The sequence below is a fragment of the Rousettus aegyptiacus genome, unplaced genomic scaffold, assembly GCF_014176215.1.
Source record: "Rousettus aegyptiacus isolate mRouAeg1 unplaced genomic scaffold, mRouAeg1.p scaffold_m13_p_12, whole genome shotgun sequence".
Taxonomy (NCBI): Eukaryota; Metazoa; Chordata; class Mammalia; order Chiroptera; family Pteropodidae; genus Rousettus; species Rousettus aegyptiacus.
Window position 1 is genome coordinate 22303050 of NW_023416287.1, and position 18574 is coordinate 22321623.

The window sequence follows — 18574 nt, forward strand, 5'->3', positions numbered from 1 at the left end:
GCATTGGGGTACAGAGCAGTTAACAAAATATTCGAAAACCCATGCGAACTTAGGAGTTTAGGCCCAGTCGACACATTTTGCAGACGAGGAAAATGAGGGTCTATTGAAGCAACGATATACCCAAGATCAAGGGGCTAACTGGAGGCAAGCTGTGGATTCCAACCCAGTCAGGGCGGTTCCCAAAAACGAGCAATAAATCAATCAAATCGACCAATCCGATCAACCAATTAGTATTTATTAGGCGCCTACTGCGTGCTGTTCCTAATCACGCAGCACTGGCGAGGTCAGAAAGCTGCGGTGCGAAGGCGGCTGCGAAGACCTGGAGGCCTCAGCGGATCGCGGGAATTTGGCGCCTACTTTTTGTAGGTTGAGTGTTCTCGTCTGTGATTGGGCCCCGGCTGCGGCTGCTCGGTCGACCTTGGCAGGACCCGAGCGGCTCAGCACTCGACCGGCCTCCCGGGGAATGGGCCACCAGGAGCCCCCGCTGGCCCGAGTGCCTGCAGGAGGTGCGGCTTATATAAAGAGGTTATGTAAAGGGATCAGCTGGCGCGAACACGTGGAGAGCCGCGGGAGCCTGGACGCTCGGTTTTCCCCCACGCGCGGCGCTGCTACTACCCGTGCAGAGGCAGACTCTGGCGCGCACCCGTTGCGGGCCACTGCTCGCGCAGCTCGGTACCGAAGGCTGCCCTGGCCGGGAGTGGACCATCCTCGGCCAGAGGCTCCAGAGGGGAAAAAGGCCGCCCGGAAGTGGAGGGGCGCCGGCCAGGTAAGAGCGTAGTCTGCAGAGTCAAAGTAAGTGCCGAGGCTGGAGCTACCCCGATCGCTTCGGGCCCTTGGGAAATAATATTGAGCCCTGGATTTGCCGCGCTCCGGAACGCCTAACTTTCAAGCCCACCCCCTCCACCCGCCGCCCTCGGGGACTTGGGTCATTCCGCTGGGCTCTGCTCGAGCTTAATTCAATGGACTGTTTACACCCTGGAGAACACAAGGTGGGACGTGGGGAGGGGGAATCTCACGGGGGCGCCCCTCAGGAAAAAAGATTTCTATAGTCAGAATTGCTTCTTAAGGAGATTTTAATAAATCGTGAAGACCATTGGTCCTTGTTTTTCCTATTCCTACACGATGAATTAACTGAGAAGGAAGGGAATTGCTTTTCTTTCCGGTTCCCCCTCGGAGTCACTGCCAATGGTTTCGTCTTTCCTGCTTTCCCCTCCCCTCCCTGATTCTATGAGCCGCCGGGCTTCCGTCTTAAAGGGGCCGCGGCGGCCGGAGGAGGAGGAGGTGGGACGCTCTGCGGCCTGCGCTCCTTTCCTCCCCGCCTCGGCCTGGTCGTTTAACCGATTCTTTCACCCGTAGGTCACAATCCAAGCTCCCGCTCCTCCTCGTCCCGGGGCCGGACGGAGGGATGAGGCAGGGGGGGCCCGGGCAGCGCCGTTGCTGCTCCCCCCGCCGCCCGCAGCCATGGAAACGGGGAAAGAGGACGGCGCCCGCAGAGGTACACAAAGCCCCGAGCGGAAAAGGCGAAGCCCAGTGCCGCGGGCGCCTAGCGCGAAGCTGAGGCCGGCGGCAGCGGCCCAGGCCATGGATCCGGTGGTGGCCGAGGCCCCGGGTGAGGCCTACCTGGCGCGGCGGCGGCCGGAGGGCGGCAGCGGGTCCGCGCGGCCACGCTACAGCCTCTTGGCAGAGATCGGGCGCGGCAGCTACGGCGTGGTTTATGAGGCAGTGGCCGGGCGCAGTGGGGCCAGGGTGGCGGTCAAGAAGATCCGCTGCGACGCCCCGGAAAATGTGGAGCTGGCGCTGGCTGAATTCTGGGCCCTGACCAGCCTTAAGCGGCGCCACCAGAACGTGGTGCAGTTTGAGGAGTGCGTCCTGCAGCGCAACGGGCTAGCTCAGCGTATGAGCCACGGTAACAAGAGCTCGCAGCTTTACCTGCGCCTGGTGGAGACCTCGCTTAAAGGTAGGAGCCCTGCAAGCCATCCATCCTGCGCAGGGCCTGGACCAAGTGATGTGGACGGCTTGGTTCAAACTGACCTCGGGACCCCTAGGCCCTGGTCCTGTCACCCTGGGCCCAGACACACCCTCCTTTTCAGGGCCCAGCTATTCGGGCCTACCTCTCAACTCAGGACCCAAGATCAGCCCTTGGCGCAAATGTTAGCTGGTATTTTCATAACAAGCGCTCATTAAGTGCTAATCGTTGTTTTAATAAGTGCTCAATATGTGTGAGCCATTATTATGAAAAGTCTAGTACGGTCAGCGAGTGGGGGAGGAGGGTTGGGTTCAGGGTTGGAAGAACTGCTGAAAGCCCCCTCACTCTCTAGGGCCTCTTCTCTTTCCCTCCCAAAGCAAACAAAAAGGAAAAACTGTACTAGACCCCACACCCCCTTCCTGTCTGGTTACAAGTATCCTGACCCCCCCTAGCTCCACTCTCCAAACTCATGCTTCCTAGTCTTCCTTTTCCTTTGAGACCCCCAGCCATTCATCCCAAGGCAGTCAAACAAACTGTTGGTTTTCTGGCTAAGTCCTCTGGGTCCTGCACAATAATAACCCCACAGGTGGGCCTAGAGCTGTCACATAACAACATCTAACAACTTTTCCGTCCTTTTTACATTCTTAATCTTTTTCTTAATCCTCTGAGGCAGGCTTGGGAGTGGTTTTATTTATAGGGAGATGAGATACAGTGAGGCAAGAGGCTTTTATAGTCTTTGGGGGTGGCTAATGCAAGTTTCAGGGTTTTCACTACAATACTCAGTACTCATATCTTGTTCATACTACAGGTAGCCAAGGATTTATTCAGAGAGGAGAGGGCCACTGGACTTGAAGAGTCTGAGGAGACTTTCTCAGGGGAGAGGTTACTAATCTGAGTCCCAACTATGTCCTAGATGTCTTACAGAAGTGACTTTACATAATACTAAGAGTAAATCCTCTTTCTATAATCTAAAGATTAGCTATAAACAAATGTAAGTTAATGAAGTCACATTGTACTCCTCTTTTTTTTTACAATTTTCTAATAAATTAAATGTGAACTTACATCTGTCTTAATTCAAGGCCTAGATTCTTTCCAATGGGTAATTTTGCCCTCCCTACCCTAGAATGAATTAGAACTGCCTTTGAATGGTCGGATTTAGGGTGGTGTTGGGTAGAGCATTGGACCTTCCGCCTGACTTTAAAATCCAATGACCCCATCCCAGGAGAACTCCCTGACCCATTTCAAGTCATTGTTTGACAGTGGGTTGAAGGACATGATCAATATCTCCTAGAGTTATTTTTCAAAATAGGCTTCCACTTTTTATGCTCATCTCTCCCTCATCCATCCTGAAAAGAACCCCCACCCCCCACCCCGGGCAGCTATATTTGTTTCGAAAAGACTTTCTAGTAGATTCTTTTAGTTCACCTGTATTTTACAAGCTCTTAATTCTTAGATTGTTTTCTCCACTACGGTTAATACATGTTATGGACTTCAGTATTACATGACTGCCTTGGGATGTGGGAATTTACTTTACCAAATGATCCTCTTCTACCCTCAGTTCATTGATGCCAGTCATGAAACTTCAACCTGAATTTGAAGTCTTTACTTTATCTCCCTAATATAATACAGTTGACTCTTGAATAATGCAGGGGTTAGGGGTGCCAACCCTCCCTCGCCCACATATGTGACCAGAAGCCTTACCAATAACAGTGAATCAACACATATTTTGTATGTTATACATATTATATATATTGTATTATAATACAGTAAGCTAGAGAAAAAATTTCAAAATCATACAAAAAATACATTTACAGTATTTATTGAAAACAATTAGCATATAAATGGACCCATGCAGTTCAAACCCTTGTTCAAGGGTCAACTATACTGTTCAAACTTCCTCACCTATAGAATTGATCACAACTCCACAGTGAACAGTGGCAGCATAGTATCATGGTTAATAAAATGGGCTTTGAGGTTGGACTCACTTGCAGTCATGACTTGTCTAAACTGACTGCATGAGATGGACAGATTGCTTCAAACCTGTGAGAAGCATTCCTTAATCCCCAAGATAAGGGTACCTTTGTCACAGGGCTGCTGTGCAGCCTGGGATGTCAGTAAGTGCTCCAGATAAGGAGAAACTCACTGCCTCAGTAAGTTCAGGCTATATTTTGAATCTTCTGCCATCCCGTTTGAAATTCTGTGTTTTTATTCAAGTTTCCCAAACTTGTTTTATCATGGAACATATTCTACTTCCTGTGTTGTCAAGAACACCAAATTGACTGAAACACTGGTATTTTTTTCCTCACTTTGTGAACTAAAACATGCCTAAAGAAATATATTTTGCTTTAGGCCACATAGTGTCCCTTTTAGTAGTTTGGACTCTTAAGTATTTGAGTATTATGAGTCAAGTAAAGTTCTGGGCTCAGAGACAGAGCATTAAAGACTACTTTACCATCACCTTTTCCCAGTCTTCTGCAATTTAGAATTCTTTTGAAACAGACCAAAAAACGATCCAAATCCACGTGCAGGCATACTTCGAAGATATTGCTGGTTCGGTTCCAGATACCACAATAAAGCCAGTTGTAATCTTTGTGCTGGTGGAGAGTATTGCCTTCAGTTGGTTAAAAAGAAAAAAAAAAAAAGCAACACCTGTGAAGCACATAAAACAAAATGCAATAAAACGAGGTATGCCTGTACTTTTACTGAATCCCTGCAATGTTATTTGCAGGGGTGGAGGGGAAACACTCTTTGCCCCAAAGGAACTTAATTTGAAAAGTTTGAGGACTTGTAGAAGACTTAAATGCTAATAATCAAAATCCCAAGAGGAAAAGGCAAGTTGGCTCATTAACAAGGGCTTTTTACAGAGTGTTGTACAGAATTAACAGGAATGAGAATCAGAAGTTGGCAGAGGAGGTGAGCTTATAAGAAGGGAGCCTAGGACCATGTAGATAAGTAATCTTTACTTATCTCTGAACATAGACCAAACAAGTCCTACCCAGAGCATTATGTAGAAAACAGAAGCTTCAGAGAGTTTACAGCAGTCTTAGGTGTCTGATCTGGCCTTCCTTCTGTTTAACAGGGAAGGAAACTGAAGCCCAGAAAAGGGACAGGACTTGTCCCAAAGGAGTTAATGGTAGCATTCAAACCAGCTCCCGGGGCTTTTTAAAACCAGATTAGCAATCCTGTAAATTATTTGGTTGATGGTTGGTGTCTATTTAACTTTAAATACTTTTCACAAAAAGTTAAAGACATCTACAGTTTGTTTTTATCTCCTCGTTTCCATTGGTAAAGGACCTTGTCCTGAATGCAGCTAGAACTAAGTTCAGGATTACTGCCACTTAGAAGAAGACAGTAAACAAGCCAGAATTCATTGTCAAACTCATGAAATTCTAGTGCTTTCTCTGAAGCACACACTGAGCCTAAGGACAAAAAATATATATATTCCAGGACAAACTCTTAAGGCTCATGAAACCAACTAGAAATTTGGAAAAGCTGGGAGCCCAGCTTATCCCAACTTGGTAAGATGCTAGCTCTCCTTTAGCAATTATTTGACATTTGCTGTACCCAAGGTACCTATAGGTAACTTGACATAGATGGGAACCTTGGCCCATGGGGGCGGTTTTGTCTATGCATCAATGTTCAGTGGTGACTGAACCAGACACTATTAGAAAAGGCTACACAGTTTCCTGCATGAAGCATGCAGAAAACATGCCCAGGTGAGCACAGTATAAGGTCACAGGTGAGTAGTAGGTATCCTAGAAAACAGTAGAGGTTCTCTCTGAGAGTGTGAGAGGCATGGGGAAGTAGAATTTAGTAAAATGAGGGGAGAATAGTGTGGGGAGGGAGACCAGGGTCTTAGCAGTGGATTGGTTGTCAGCCTGAAGACACCCTCCCAACCCCCTACTCCCTACCCTCTTCCAGTCTGTTGAGTGCCTAGGAAACCCTTAGGCTCAGCGCCTGGCCGCCACCACCACCCAAGGCCTCTTGAAAGCAACTGAATTCTATACTATAGCTGGAGGCCTCAGAGTTTAGAAATCCCCCCGGGTAAATGCAGATTGCTGAATGGTAATCTTTGGGTATCATGACAGTGACATAGATGAAAGGTGGCATTGGGGCCCTGGAAATTAATGGGATACAATAGAACACTGGTATTGACTTGGAGTCAGGAGGTCTTAGTCCCAGTTTCACTCTGTTACTAAGTCGAAACCTACTGATTGTGATGTGCCAGGTCTGTTCTAAAGGCTTTATACCTATTCACTGATTCAGCCCTCAGAACCACCTTTGGAAGTCAGAACTATAATTATCCCTATTTTACAGGTGAGACAACTGAGGCACTGAGATTAATGAAATCACCCAGTGTAAAACAGCTAAGCAAATAGCCAAGCCAGGATCCAAGCCCAGACATTCTAACTTGAGTCTTGAGTTCCTTAACAGCTGTGCTACACTCTTGGGACAGGTAGCTTAAGTTCTGGTTCTGTTTTTCTGGGTTGTTAAATGGGCATGATCATATTTTACACAGAAATGAATGGCTACTCTTTATTTTTAACTATATGTTAATTAGTATTTGTGGCACTGCTGATTTGTATTGGTGCCTTCCCTGTGTGTCTCAGCTGCCTGGGACCCTTATCTCCTTCTGGTCTACTCTTGAATGTCTTGGGACAACCATACAGACCTCTCCTGCTGTGACTACCTTCTATATGCATGGGGGATTTTAGATACTAGCCCCAGGAGATAGAAACAACCCTTACTTAATTGAGAGCTTTGGTTAATTGGGGTTGCATTGGGTAGGGCTTTTTATAGTATGTAAACTCAGGGAGAGTTTTGCTTCGTAATAGAACTTCAGTGTGTTTTCAACTCCAATTTGGCCTTTGATGTCCTGAGGGCCAGGAGCCCTGCTTAGTGACTCAAAATCTGGATACTTATCTCCTTGTCTTTAATATACATATTCTGTATGCCCTATACTAGTACTTTCCCTGTTTGCTCTCTTTTCCAAGCCTCTCCAGCTCACAATTCTCAACTTGATTCTACCCAATTATTGAGTTGCCTGCTGTGTGCCGGGTGCACCGAGGGGGATCCCAGAGACTTGGTTTCATTCCACCGCGGGCACCCAGTCTAATGGAGGAGATGGTCGCAGCACAACAGATGTTATTTCACTGCTGTCTGCGAGAAGTGCTCTAGGGGGAACAGCTGCCAGGAATGTGCACTAAGTTTAGGGGAGAGAAAGATGAGTTTTAAGAGAGTAAATCAGAAGTGATCCTGGCAAGAGGTAAGGCCTAGGGATGTAGCAAGGCCCACTGCAGGTGGAGAGAGAAATGAACCAGGACTGCTGTGGGTCATTCCCCATTCTGCCTGGCTGTTGGAATTTTAACAAGATCCCTGTAATGTTCAAGTACTAATAGCTAACCTTTCGTAGTATTTTCATATTCTCTCATTCAATTCTCTCCCCTTTAAGTTGGTGTTTTACGCATGAGTAATTCATCAGGATCAAGTAACTTGCCCAGTTTCACACCAGTAAGGGGTCAGGCTCTAGATTTACCTCCAGACGTGCTTTCCAGTTTCCATGTTCTTGACGTGCTGCCTCATGACTGTCAGACCGCTGCCAGTGGTGTCCAGACACATTAACATAATTCACACCCAGTGGTTGTCTGCTCGAGTGTCCAGGTACCAGGCAAGATATTCCTGCATTCCAGTTAAGCCTTACAACAGCCCTGCAAGGAGATGTCTCTCTTCCTAACTTAGGGAATATGAAGCAGATTCATAGTCTTAAGACATTTGCCCAGGGTCACATAACCATGTAGATGAGAGAGTGGGGATGGCGTCACCCCAGGCCTGACTGGCTCCTTGTCCTTTTTGCTAGACGTACAAGTTCATAATGGGCCTTTTGGCCTCAGCAGGACACTGTGTTGCCCTGGCAGTCACTCTAAGGGATCACAGTGACATTTGACTAATCTTAGGAAGTACTTTGAACACACCCTGAGGTGTTGACACTGGACCCAGCCACTTACAGTAATACAGCCCAAGGTCATTGAGACTGAGACTGGAGCTTGGTCTAGATGCTCATCTTTCCTTGAGAAAACATGCTGGGTGGGTCCTTGTCTTCAGTAGCTTCTCAGGACTTATCTTCAGCTGAGCCACTTAATTATATTAATGTATAGCTCTTAACTAATCAAAATCAGGGATGTCTATAGACAACAAAATCAAACTTCATTTCTCTAAATTTCTAATTATTCAATGTTATAATTTTTTTTTTTTACTTCACATTAAACTTGCTTATGAAATGTTTTTGGTTTTTTAAATTTTGTTGAAGTATAACATGGCCCTTTAAAGCGTTCAAGTGACAATACTATAATTAACCATTGACCATACTTTCAAACAATTATTTCCAACTCTTTGTTTTTTCTGTGCTGTATGGAATACAGTTCTGGGTGATTGGGGTGCTTGATATGCTTTTTTTGTTGCTGTTGATGGTTGGGTGTTAGTCCTCTTCTCTGAGACTAACTTGCTAGAGTGGGATTTTTATGTCAAATGGATTGAGCATTTTTAAGATGGGTGATACGTATTGCTGAATTATCTCAGCATATTTAAGTCAAAATTATAATTAATCCTCTACTGAAAACTGAACCCACGTGTCGTGTGGTTGGACTATGGGCACTAGGGACTGAATGAGCATTAAAGTCTTCGGGAGCATACCATACATAAGAGTGTGCTTATTAACAAGGAGCTTGGGTCAAAATGGTAACAAAACATCTAGGTGTTAAATTCTGCTGTTGGCACTAAGAGGCAATAATAGTGGAGCCTCACAGTTAAGAATCCAGGCTCTGAAGACTGTGGGACCTGCCCCTAACTAGCTGACAAGCCATAGACAGGTTATTTAATCTAAGCCTCAGTTGCCTCACCTGTGTAAAGGGATATAATTATCATCTAAGTTGCTAGAGATTTGGAGTAAGAAAAGAGAATTGGCTGGAGTACTGTCTGAATTCTTCCTGTCCATCACAGGGGTCCGATGATAAGTTACCAAGTTCTGTTGATTCTAAACCTCCCAGACCTCTTTCTCCCATCCCTTTCTTACCCCCTTCGTTGCCAGACCTCACTTCTTTCAAAACCTCCCTTTGAGTGTCTTGGCCACTGGTCTCCCGTCTCCAACTCCTCATGCCTCCAAAGGAACATGTTTCATTCATTCTCAGACATGCTCTTTCACATGTTAACATCTCTTAAAGTCAGAACTCAGCTTAGTCAGTGGCATATAATGGTGTTGTCAGCAGCCTGTAGGTCTTAAATGGTATGTCTTAAAGTAAGTGACTTCTTAGATTCAACAAGCAGTATATTTTTCTAAAATAGATCAAGAACTTGTTATTACTTCCCATTTCTTAGAGTTGAAGTTTAAATCCTTTTTGTCTTCCAGACACTGTTTCTCATGACCTGACTCCAGCTTCATCTCCAGCCTGATTTGTACCCACCTCCTACTGCATCTCTTCTGTGATTACCCCAGATTACTTGTGTCCTTCACAAGCTCATACCCCTCTGTGCTGCCTGCTCATTCTCTTCATCCTGGGAGACACAGCTCAAGGGCCATACTTGCAGTGATTCTTAGCCTGCCTGTCGCTCATCCTCACCACCTTTCTCAGCTCCTTAGTCAGAATTACACCTTATTCCTTGTTATTGTAGCTGTGATCACTCTGCTTTAATCACTGAAAACCTTTATAATATAAGGACTCATCTCTGGTGTCTGAAAAGCACTGCGTTCTCACGAAATGTTTCAGTGGAATTGACAGCATGGAAATCTAACTGCTGGAGGAGGTTTGGGAATAGGTTTATAAAATCCTAGGCATTTTGTATCCTTTTCCAGCAGGTTGCCTGCCTGCCTTTCTACAGCTAATACTGACTTAACCCTTATGCTGAGCATGCTGACCTCAAGTTTCTGGATAGAGCAGGCCACATTTTGGGGAGACTTCAATACTTCTTATTCCCATAAGTAATGAAATCTCTTTACTGAGACACCTGCTTGGTCCTCCCTGCCCATTTTCTCTGTCTCCTCTTGAGCTGTGGCCTAGGATACATTTTAAGATATAGTGTATTTTGTGATCTCCTGGCTATTGGACTTGGGGGGAAGGTAATAAAACCATCCCGAAGGTGGACTACATCAGTTTAATCAAAGCGCATCTTTTAGCCCCCTGTGACCTGGGAGATAGCATTGTCTGGTTGAAGGACTTGGCTGTAGAGGGTCATGTCCTACCCAACCACTCATGGCAGTGGTCTTGGGCAGGTCACTTAACCTTTCTCTTAGTTTTCCCACCTCTAAAACAGTGGCCAGCGAGGTGAGATAGCTTACATATAATGAGCCTTTAAAATAATGCCCGGACCCCAGTGGGCTCTCAAAGATTAATTTACCTCAAATCTTTACTACCTCCAAATAACACTCACTGTTCTCCCCTGGGAGAATAGTGAGTGTTAAAATTTTAACTCTCATCAATCTTATAGAACTTTCAGATTACACCAAACAAGGGAATTATAAATCTTATAGTATGTAGAGTTTGTCTGTCAGTTTAAATCATCAAACTGCAGATTTAATTTGGGGGATTCTGCTAGTTGCTGCCTGTATCTGTTCCTGAAACTGGGGAAATTACCACAGGCTGGCTTCAGGGGCCCACTGGGCCCACTGTATGATGGACCTGAGCTAAAACTCCATTGATCATCCACCTCCACAAGCTCCTACTCTGAATGGCAAACCATAGGGAGGTTTGGGGTCTCCAGGAATTAGTGTCATTTCAGAACTAGCATTTGGTAATTCCTAAAAATTTGACCCTTTTGCCTTCTGCAATTCAAAGTCACCTTGGTAAATTATAAGACTGGGACCTTGGCTGCTCAGAAGAGGGATGTTACCTGGGAGTTAGTTACAGGCAAATGTTAGTCGATTGGCATTCATGTAGGGCCCAAAGGTACACATTCAAATGCACCTGCAGAAATTTGGGGAGGGGGTGCTTTTTAGGTGGAAAGATCACTCAAAAAAAAAAATAAATAAAGTGACCCTGTCTAGCTAGAACATGTGTTTTAGTTGGAACAGCCTGAGAAATGTAATGTGTGATCATCCACTTTCATTTTCTGATTTCAGTTTCATCTTTGGCCTAACATGTGAGAGCTTCATTCTGTAGCCTACAGCACCAGGATGATTGAAATCAGTGATGTCGTAGGACTCTAGTATAGTCCAGTGGGAATGATGATGTTAGTGATGGTCAGGATGTGATGCCCTCAAAGTATGTTACACTTGGCAAAATGTATTGCATGCCTATGACTTAACTCACAGTAGTATGTGAGGGATGCAGGTGTCATTCTCATTTGCTAATTACAGGGCTGAGGCTCAAAGAAGTTCAGGGATTTGCCTAGAGTTCTAGGCATCTTTGCATCATATCTCAGTCTCCTCATATTTTCCTTTGAGCTGAGAAATCACCCAGTAAACCCATGGGCAGAGCTGGGGTCTAAACCCAGACTTTTTGCCTTCTGGTCTGTCCTCTTCTATTCTTTACCCTGGCCTGCTTTTTAAGAGAAATGCCTGAAGTGCCACATTCCCTCCCTCCATCTTACTGTGAGGTAACTGAGAGGTCCAGATAGGCAATCTGCCTGAAGGAAAGGACTGGAACGCTAACATGCCTCTTATGTTTTTTAAAAGGCAGCTGGGGATTCCTGTGTGAAAACATATGCTGCAGTTTCTCCTGAAATAAGCCCAAGGCCCTTGCCTGTGTAAAGAAGTACTTTTTGTCTCTGGAACAAGTAACTGTTCCCCAGTTTTCCATTCTGTCATGCTCACTGATGCTGTGTCTGATTCTGAAAATGCTGCTTCCTGTCCAGTGCTTTCCTCTCAACAAACAGCCCCCTCCTGTAGCACCTCCTGAGTTTAGCTCACTTCCCCAGAGCAAGCTCTTCAATCCTGGGTCCCATCTACCCTACTCACTCACTAACTTACAATCTTTTTTACCCTTATTTCTTTCCCTGGATTCTCATAACCTGGACTTACATTGTAGTCTGTTTTGCAGACTTGTTTTCTTTTCTTTTCAGTTGCCATAGTTCCCAACTTTGTATATAAAATAATCATCAGTCCCCACCCTCTAATTTCCCTACTGTTTCAGTGAAAAGTTGCACTGTTTTCTGATGCGGCCTTTACAAAAGGGATTTGATGGTTTTTTAATCGTTTCCTTTCTGGCTCTACCACCAGCAGACATTTCTTGCTCTTCTGTTTATGGGTCTTTACTCTAGAGTCTAGATTGATTTGGGATTCAGATCACCACTCATTTTGTAGTGTTTTGAGATAAAGAGCCTCAGCCCACTAGAGCTGATGACCTAGAAAGAGGATTATGAGATGGGAAAAAACTGATTTAAAAAAAAAAGTGGAAAGAAACCCATCTGCCCTAAACTGGTTCTACCTGTATTACTTTGATTGTGAGTAATAGAAACAAATTATATAATTACAGGGGAAGTGAGGCCTGACAGATCATGGTCAGAAACCTAAGGCTTTTGCTTGTCCATCTTCTTGCCTTAACGTAGAACTCCCAAACCACTGGCTTCAGTAGACTGTGTGCTTGGTAATTTCAGGGCCATTTGGGTTACTGGGGTGTCCCAGATCACCAGTTCTCTTTATATTAGAGTAAATGACTGATAAAAGGAACCCTCTAGGAGAGGTCATATGAGGAGGTGCAGCTCTCGTTTTGGTAGAATTGAGACACCATAATGGGGATCAGAACTTGTCTTTAGGCCCTGGCTCAGTCATGATGATCCCTGTGATTATCCAGGGCAGGCCCAGCCTCATCAGTTAGGTAAGATTTCTGTCTACTTATGCTCAGCTTCTTGGGCACTGGCAGTCATCAAATAACTTCACTTAAGGGCTTACTGTGCCTTGAGTTGCTTTGTAAAGAATATTGGGATTTGTTTGGGAGATGCCAATTACCAGCTTTCCTGGAATGTCAGAGACTATTGGAAAGGCAGAGCTGGAGTTTCAAGCCAGCACAACTTGATTCCACCTTATACATTTGTTCCCAGTAGTTTTCCTGTTTATACCTCTAGTTCATTTGTTCCTTTGTTCTGTTATCCATTCCATCTCTGTCTAGAATTCCCTTCTTGCTTCTCCCTGCGGATCTACTCCCTGTCCTTTATGTAACTTAAGTCCTATCCCTTCTGATTTCTTTAGACCTAACAATTCTTACCTACCCTTCGCTGTTCATAAAATGACCGTGTTACAGATAAACAGCTTACCTTTTAGTTATCTCCTTGAAACTAAACTTTATAGGGATGGGCATGCTCACTGTGCTAGGCATAAGATGGGCTAGGAGAAAACACTGATGAATTGGAGTGTGTCTCTGGAATAAACAATCATAGTGCAATTCTAGATGCATTGACAAGAATCATTATACAAGTCAGGAAAGAAAGGAGGAAGTTCATTTGCCTAGCATGGAGTAATAGACATTTGACAACCTTCTCATGCTTACCTGTCTCATCAGCCATGGGAGGTATGGGTGGTATGATTCCGCCTGTTTGGATACAGTGATGGAATACAATGGCTTTGTAGTCAAATGAATTTGAGTCTCTTAACTCTTAAGTCTCTTCATTTTATAACTCTTAAGGTTCTTCATTTTATAAGATGGGACCATTTCCTCTTACCTCCTTGGGTGGTGATAAATATTAAGTTGAATGTCAGGTGCCAGTGCAGGCACTTTGTGAGTGTACTCTTTTTGTCGTACATGGCCATTTACAGGTGAAGAAGCAGAAATAGAAACTCGGAAAGGTGAACTAAGTTGCCTCCTGGCTGTCCACCCAGTCAGCAGTAAACCAGACTTATTACCCAAGCACTCTTAACCCTAAACCCAGGTGCTTGACGCCAGTCCCTGCAGCCTGTGTTATACCATGTCTTGTCCCTCGACTCATCCTGTGTGAGTAGAGACAGGCCGGCTTGTATAGAGTTGGCTTGTCCCAATTGTTGCGGTCCTTTTTGATTGGAGCGATTGTCACCACTGTCACTCTTCCTTTAATACACTGCATTCCTGTAGTCTAAAGGTGGTATAAATGTGCCCATCTCACTCAAGCTCTTTCCGGTCTTCCTTTGATTTAGGAGAAAGGATCCTGGGTTATGCCGAGGAGCCCTGTTATCTCTGGTTTGTCATGGAGTTCTGTGAAGGTGGAGACCTGAATCAGTACGTCCTGTCCCGGAGGCCGGACCCAGCCACCAACAAAAGCTTCATGCTACAGCTCACGAGTGCCATTGCCTTCCTGCACAAAAACCACATCGTGCACAGGGACCTAAAGCCAGACAACATCCTTATCACTGAGCGGTCTGGCACCCCCATCCTCAAGGTGGCAGATTTTGGACTAAGCAAGGTCTGTGCTGGGCTGGCTCCCCGAGGCAAAGAGGGCAATCAAGACAACAAAAATGTGAATGTGAATAAATACTGGCTGTCCTCAGCCTGCGGCTCAGACTTCTACATGGCCCCTGAAGTCTGGGAGGGACACTACACAGCCAAGGCTGACATCTTTGCCCTGGGCATTATCATCTGGGCAATGATAGAAAGAATCACTTTCATTGACTCTGAGACCAAGAAGGAGCTCCTGGGGACCTATATCAAACAGGGGACTGAGATCGTCCCTGTTGGTGAGGCGCTGCTAGAAAACCCAAAGATGGAGTTGCACATCCCCCAGAAACGCAGGACTTCCATGTCTGAGGGGATCAAGCAGCTCTTGAAAGATATGTTAGCTGCTAACCCACAGGACCGGCCCGATGCCTTTGAACTTGAAACCAGAATGGACCAGGTCACATGTGCTGCTTAAAATTCAGGGCAAAGCATCTTGGGTGTTTTTAAACTAGGTGAGTGTACTCTTTTTGTTGTGCATGCACTCTTCCTGAACTGGATGTTTCACACTAGGCCCTGAGGTGGGCCCTGTAGTTGGGGGAAACACAGGGCTGAAAAGAACTAAGTGCTTGTTATCAGAGATGCCCCCCCCCCCATCAAGTCTCCATGAGATACATGGGATTATTTGAGTATAAGTTGGAAAGTCTAGAGTTTTTTGAGTGGAGTTGCATTTGAGCTGAGTCTTTTAAATTTTTTAGAAACACTCTTTCTCATCAATTAATAAATGCTTACTATAGAAAATGTGCAAAAGAGGTACGGTACAGACAGTTTTTTTTTTTTTTGTTTCAGAGAATATATGCTGTCTCTAATTGTATCCCTCTTACTTGCACATCCAGTTTTACGTAGTTCAAATCTTGCTGTAGTTAAGTACAGTTTTGTTTCCTGCTCTTTCATTCAGCACTAAAGAGCATTTCCCTATGTCATACTTTGAAAATGTGGCCTTCAACAATTGACATTTCATTCTATGTACCATTAATATAGCTATTTTCCTACTTTAGATATTGGAAGATCCATTTTTAGATATTATAAAGAGTGCATGAGTGAATGTTCTTATCTGGAAGTCTTTGCTTATTTAACAGATTTATCATGTACTGTGCTAGGCTCTGGGATGACAGTGGTAAGCAAAATCAGAAACTCGCCCCATCCTCATGAATTCTGCAGCTTAGTCGGGGAAAGAAACAGTATTTATCATAGTTGCTTTAAGGCACGGCATTAAGGGAAACTGACCTTACAGGGGATGGTGCCCAGAGGCAAGAGTAGGTAGGGAATTGGGTCAAAGGGGAGCATTCCAGGTAGAAGGACTGGCCTCTGCAAAGGACCTGAAGCCAGAGAGACCCTAGAGCATTTGAGAGACTCTACCAGTTTGAGTTAGTGAAGAATGTAGACCTGTAATCAGGAAACACTGGGACCTACCAATAGAGTGTGGACAGAGCTAAGGTAGGAAATCCAAAAGTGTACCAGGAACAACAGGTTCAACTGGACCAGAGACTGAGGTGTGAGCAAGAGAAATAGGATCAGAAATTAGGTGAAACCTAGGACCCTGGAGTTTGACCTTGGCTTAACAGGCTTGGAGCCATCTGCAGACCAGAGCAGAACAATATAGCATTAAGAATTCAAGGATGTGCAAGTTGAATTGAACAAAAGACTGGAGACTGGGAGACCACTTGGATTCATTATTTTATTCACACTAGTAACGGATGTTGTTGAACTTGAAATTGAGTAGCACTGAGGACAGAGGACTGCCTTGATCTTCAGGGCAGAGAATTGGCAAGACAACTGGCCAGATATGGAAATAGAAGAAAGTAAGAGATATGGGAGGTTAATGGGAGTAGACACAAATGCTAGCTAGTATATTGGTCAGATTTGAATTCTTTTGCTTGTTTTGTGGGAAGGGAAAAGAAAAGAACATCAACCACCATATTTGCTTGGTATTTTCACATGTATCATTTTGTTTCATTTTTGCAGCCCTATAAAGGATTAAGTTGCTTAACCCTTTATCCTACTAATTTAAAGGCAGGTATGTCTTACTCATGCCCCTCCTCTTCCCTCCTTTTTTCTTAACATCAATATGGTAAGCTGGAAATAAGGTAGGTACTCTTATTGCCTAAGCTTTGAGATGAGGTGATGGGGATGGTGCTGATCTCAATGGCCACAAACAAGGAAGGAGCCTCAGCACGTCGGGCACAAGGCCCTCCATCACCTGGGTGGGTTCTTAGTCCCCACCTTTCTTTTCATCACCCTTAGATTTCTAGTTGGAGTTGGTTAGTACTGAGTTAAGCCTGGTTATAGCTATGGTGATAGCTATGGTTATAGCTATATTTCTGGTGAGTTACTAAGTTTAATTGTTCCATTCCATAAACATTGATTGAGTACCTTCCAGGTGCCAGATCAGTTTGTCCTGCTGCTCAGCGAGTAAGAGAATAGTTTTCACTAAAGCTAGGTTTGGCTAATACCACATTAGAGCCCCCAAAAGGGTTGGCTAGACAGTGTTTTAATTGTATTTCATGCTGTCACTTCCCATTTCCATCTCATCTTTTCCACTTTTAAAAAACCTCTTAGAATTCAAGTTTGCTCTGGGGGAGGAAGAAGGTTGTCATTGACAGAGGGACCTGAATTTGGGTTAGGATTATGGAGTTGTCACAACTAATTGAGATCACAGCTTGCATTTGGACATCCACAATTGGGATTTGTGCCGTTTTGCAGGGAAAAGTTTTAGCGAAATACAAATGATCCTGCAGGTAGGACAACTAGATGTCCTTGAGATGAGAAAAGATTAGGAACATAGTTACTGAAAAGTGTCTCAGGTCCTGACATCCAATACAGTACTTGGTCTTTAGCTGCCTATTTAACCGTAACCTGTCCTGCCCTGTCCTAGCTGGGCACTTAGAATTATGGGCTTAGGTCCAGGTCTGTGTTATCAGGAGCTGAGCCATATGTCAAAACAGTTTTAAATCACCTTTATGCGTGAGCTTCCTGCCTAGTTAGAGAATCAGAGGCTTGAATTGGGAAATATTGAGTCCAAACACCCTTCCCTCCCACTAGGCTTTTCAGACGGAGAAACTGGTTCCATATATTCATTCAACATATTTATTGGGAAACTATTTGTCAGGGACTATTTCAGACACACAAGATACATTAGTGAACAAAACAGACAAAAATTCTTGAAGTTGTGGAGACATCTATTAGGGAGGCAGACAAACATAGGCAATATGTTAGTGCAATGGGGGGCAATATAGAGCAGGATAAGGGAGATCAGTGTTGGGAAGTTGGGGGTGGAGGTGTACTTTTAAGTGGAAGAGGTCAGGGTAGGTCTCCTTGAGACAGTGACATTTGAGCAGAGTTTATAAGGAGTTGGAGTGAGTCATGAAGATTTCTGGAGAAAGAGCATCCCATTCAGAGGGAACAGCCAGCCTAAAGGCGTGAAGGCTATATAAAGTGAGCAGGGACGAGAGGTACCCAGGAGTCAACTAGCGTAGGCACTACAGGCATTGTAAGGATTTGAGTTTTTATTCTTGGGTAAGATGGAAAGCCATTGGTGTGTTTTCAGCTATGTGATATCTGACCTTTTGAAAGGGTCACTGACTTCTGTGCTGAAACTAAATTACAGGGGCCAAGTGAGAGGATCAGATGGGGAGGTTACTGTAATAACCCAGGTGAGAGAAAATAGTGGCTTTAAACAATGGAGTAAGGGAGGTGATGATTGATTTGGGGTGAATTTTTAAGTAGCCAAGAAGATATTCTGCTGGAATGACCGAAAGGTATAAGAGAAAGGAATTAAGGATAACTCCAAGGTTTTAGCCTTGGAAGCCATTGGAAGGAATGGATTAAGCTAGAGAAAGTTAGGTTTTAGTCATCTGAAAGTTTAGAATGTCATTTGGAATGGGCAGTTGGATGAGTCTGGAGTTCAGGGGAGAGATCTGGTCTAGAGATACAAATTTAGAGGTGGCCAAGGTACGGCCATGGGTATAGAGAAGATTTCAAAGAACGGTTGAGGACTAGACCATCCAGCATTGATTGAGGGTAGAGAGATGGAAAGGAATCTGAGATTGGAGACCTGGGCATGGTATCCTTGAAGCCAAGTGCAAGAAAGACCTCAGGAGGAAGAAGTAATCAGCTGTGAGATGTATGCCATGACATTTCTCAATAAGGATCGAGAAATGAGGATTATTGGATTTAGTACCTTGGAAGTCCTTAGTGCTTGTGAGCAATTTATGCCACG

At 44.6% G+C, this 18574-nt stretch overlaps 1 protein-coding gene across 1 annotated transcript in view; it reads left to right on the forward strand.

Annotated features, from left to right (window-relative positions):
* Positions 1-401: 401 nt before the first annotated feature.
* The window catches only part of STK35 (serine/threonine kinase 35), a 40902-nt gene continuing 22729 nt past the window's right edge, over positions 402-18574 (forward strand). Inside the window, exons 1-3 of the mRNA XM_016145840.2 lie at positions 402-766; positions 1357-1957; positions 14061-14810. Coding sequence (XP_016001326.2) covers positions 464-766; positions 1357-1957; positions 14061-14773 — 1617 coding nt within the window. The 5' untranslated portion in view covers positions 402-463 and the 3' untranslated portion in view covers positions 14774-14810. The remainder of the gene's footprint in view (positions 767-1356; positions 1958-14060; positions 14811-18574) is intronic.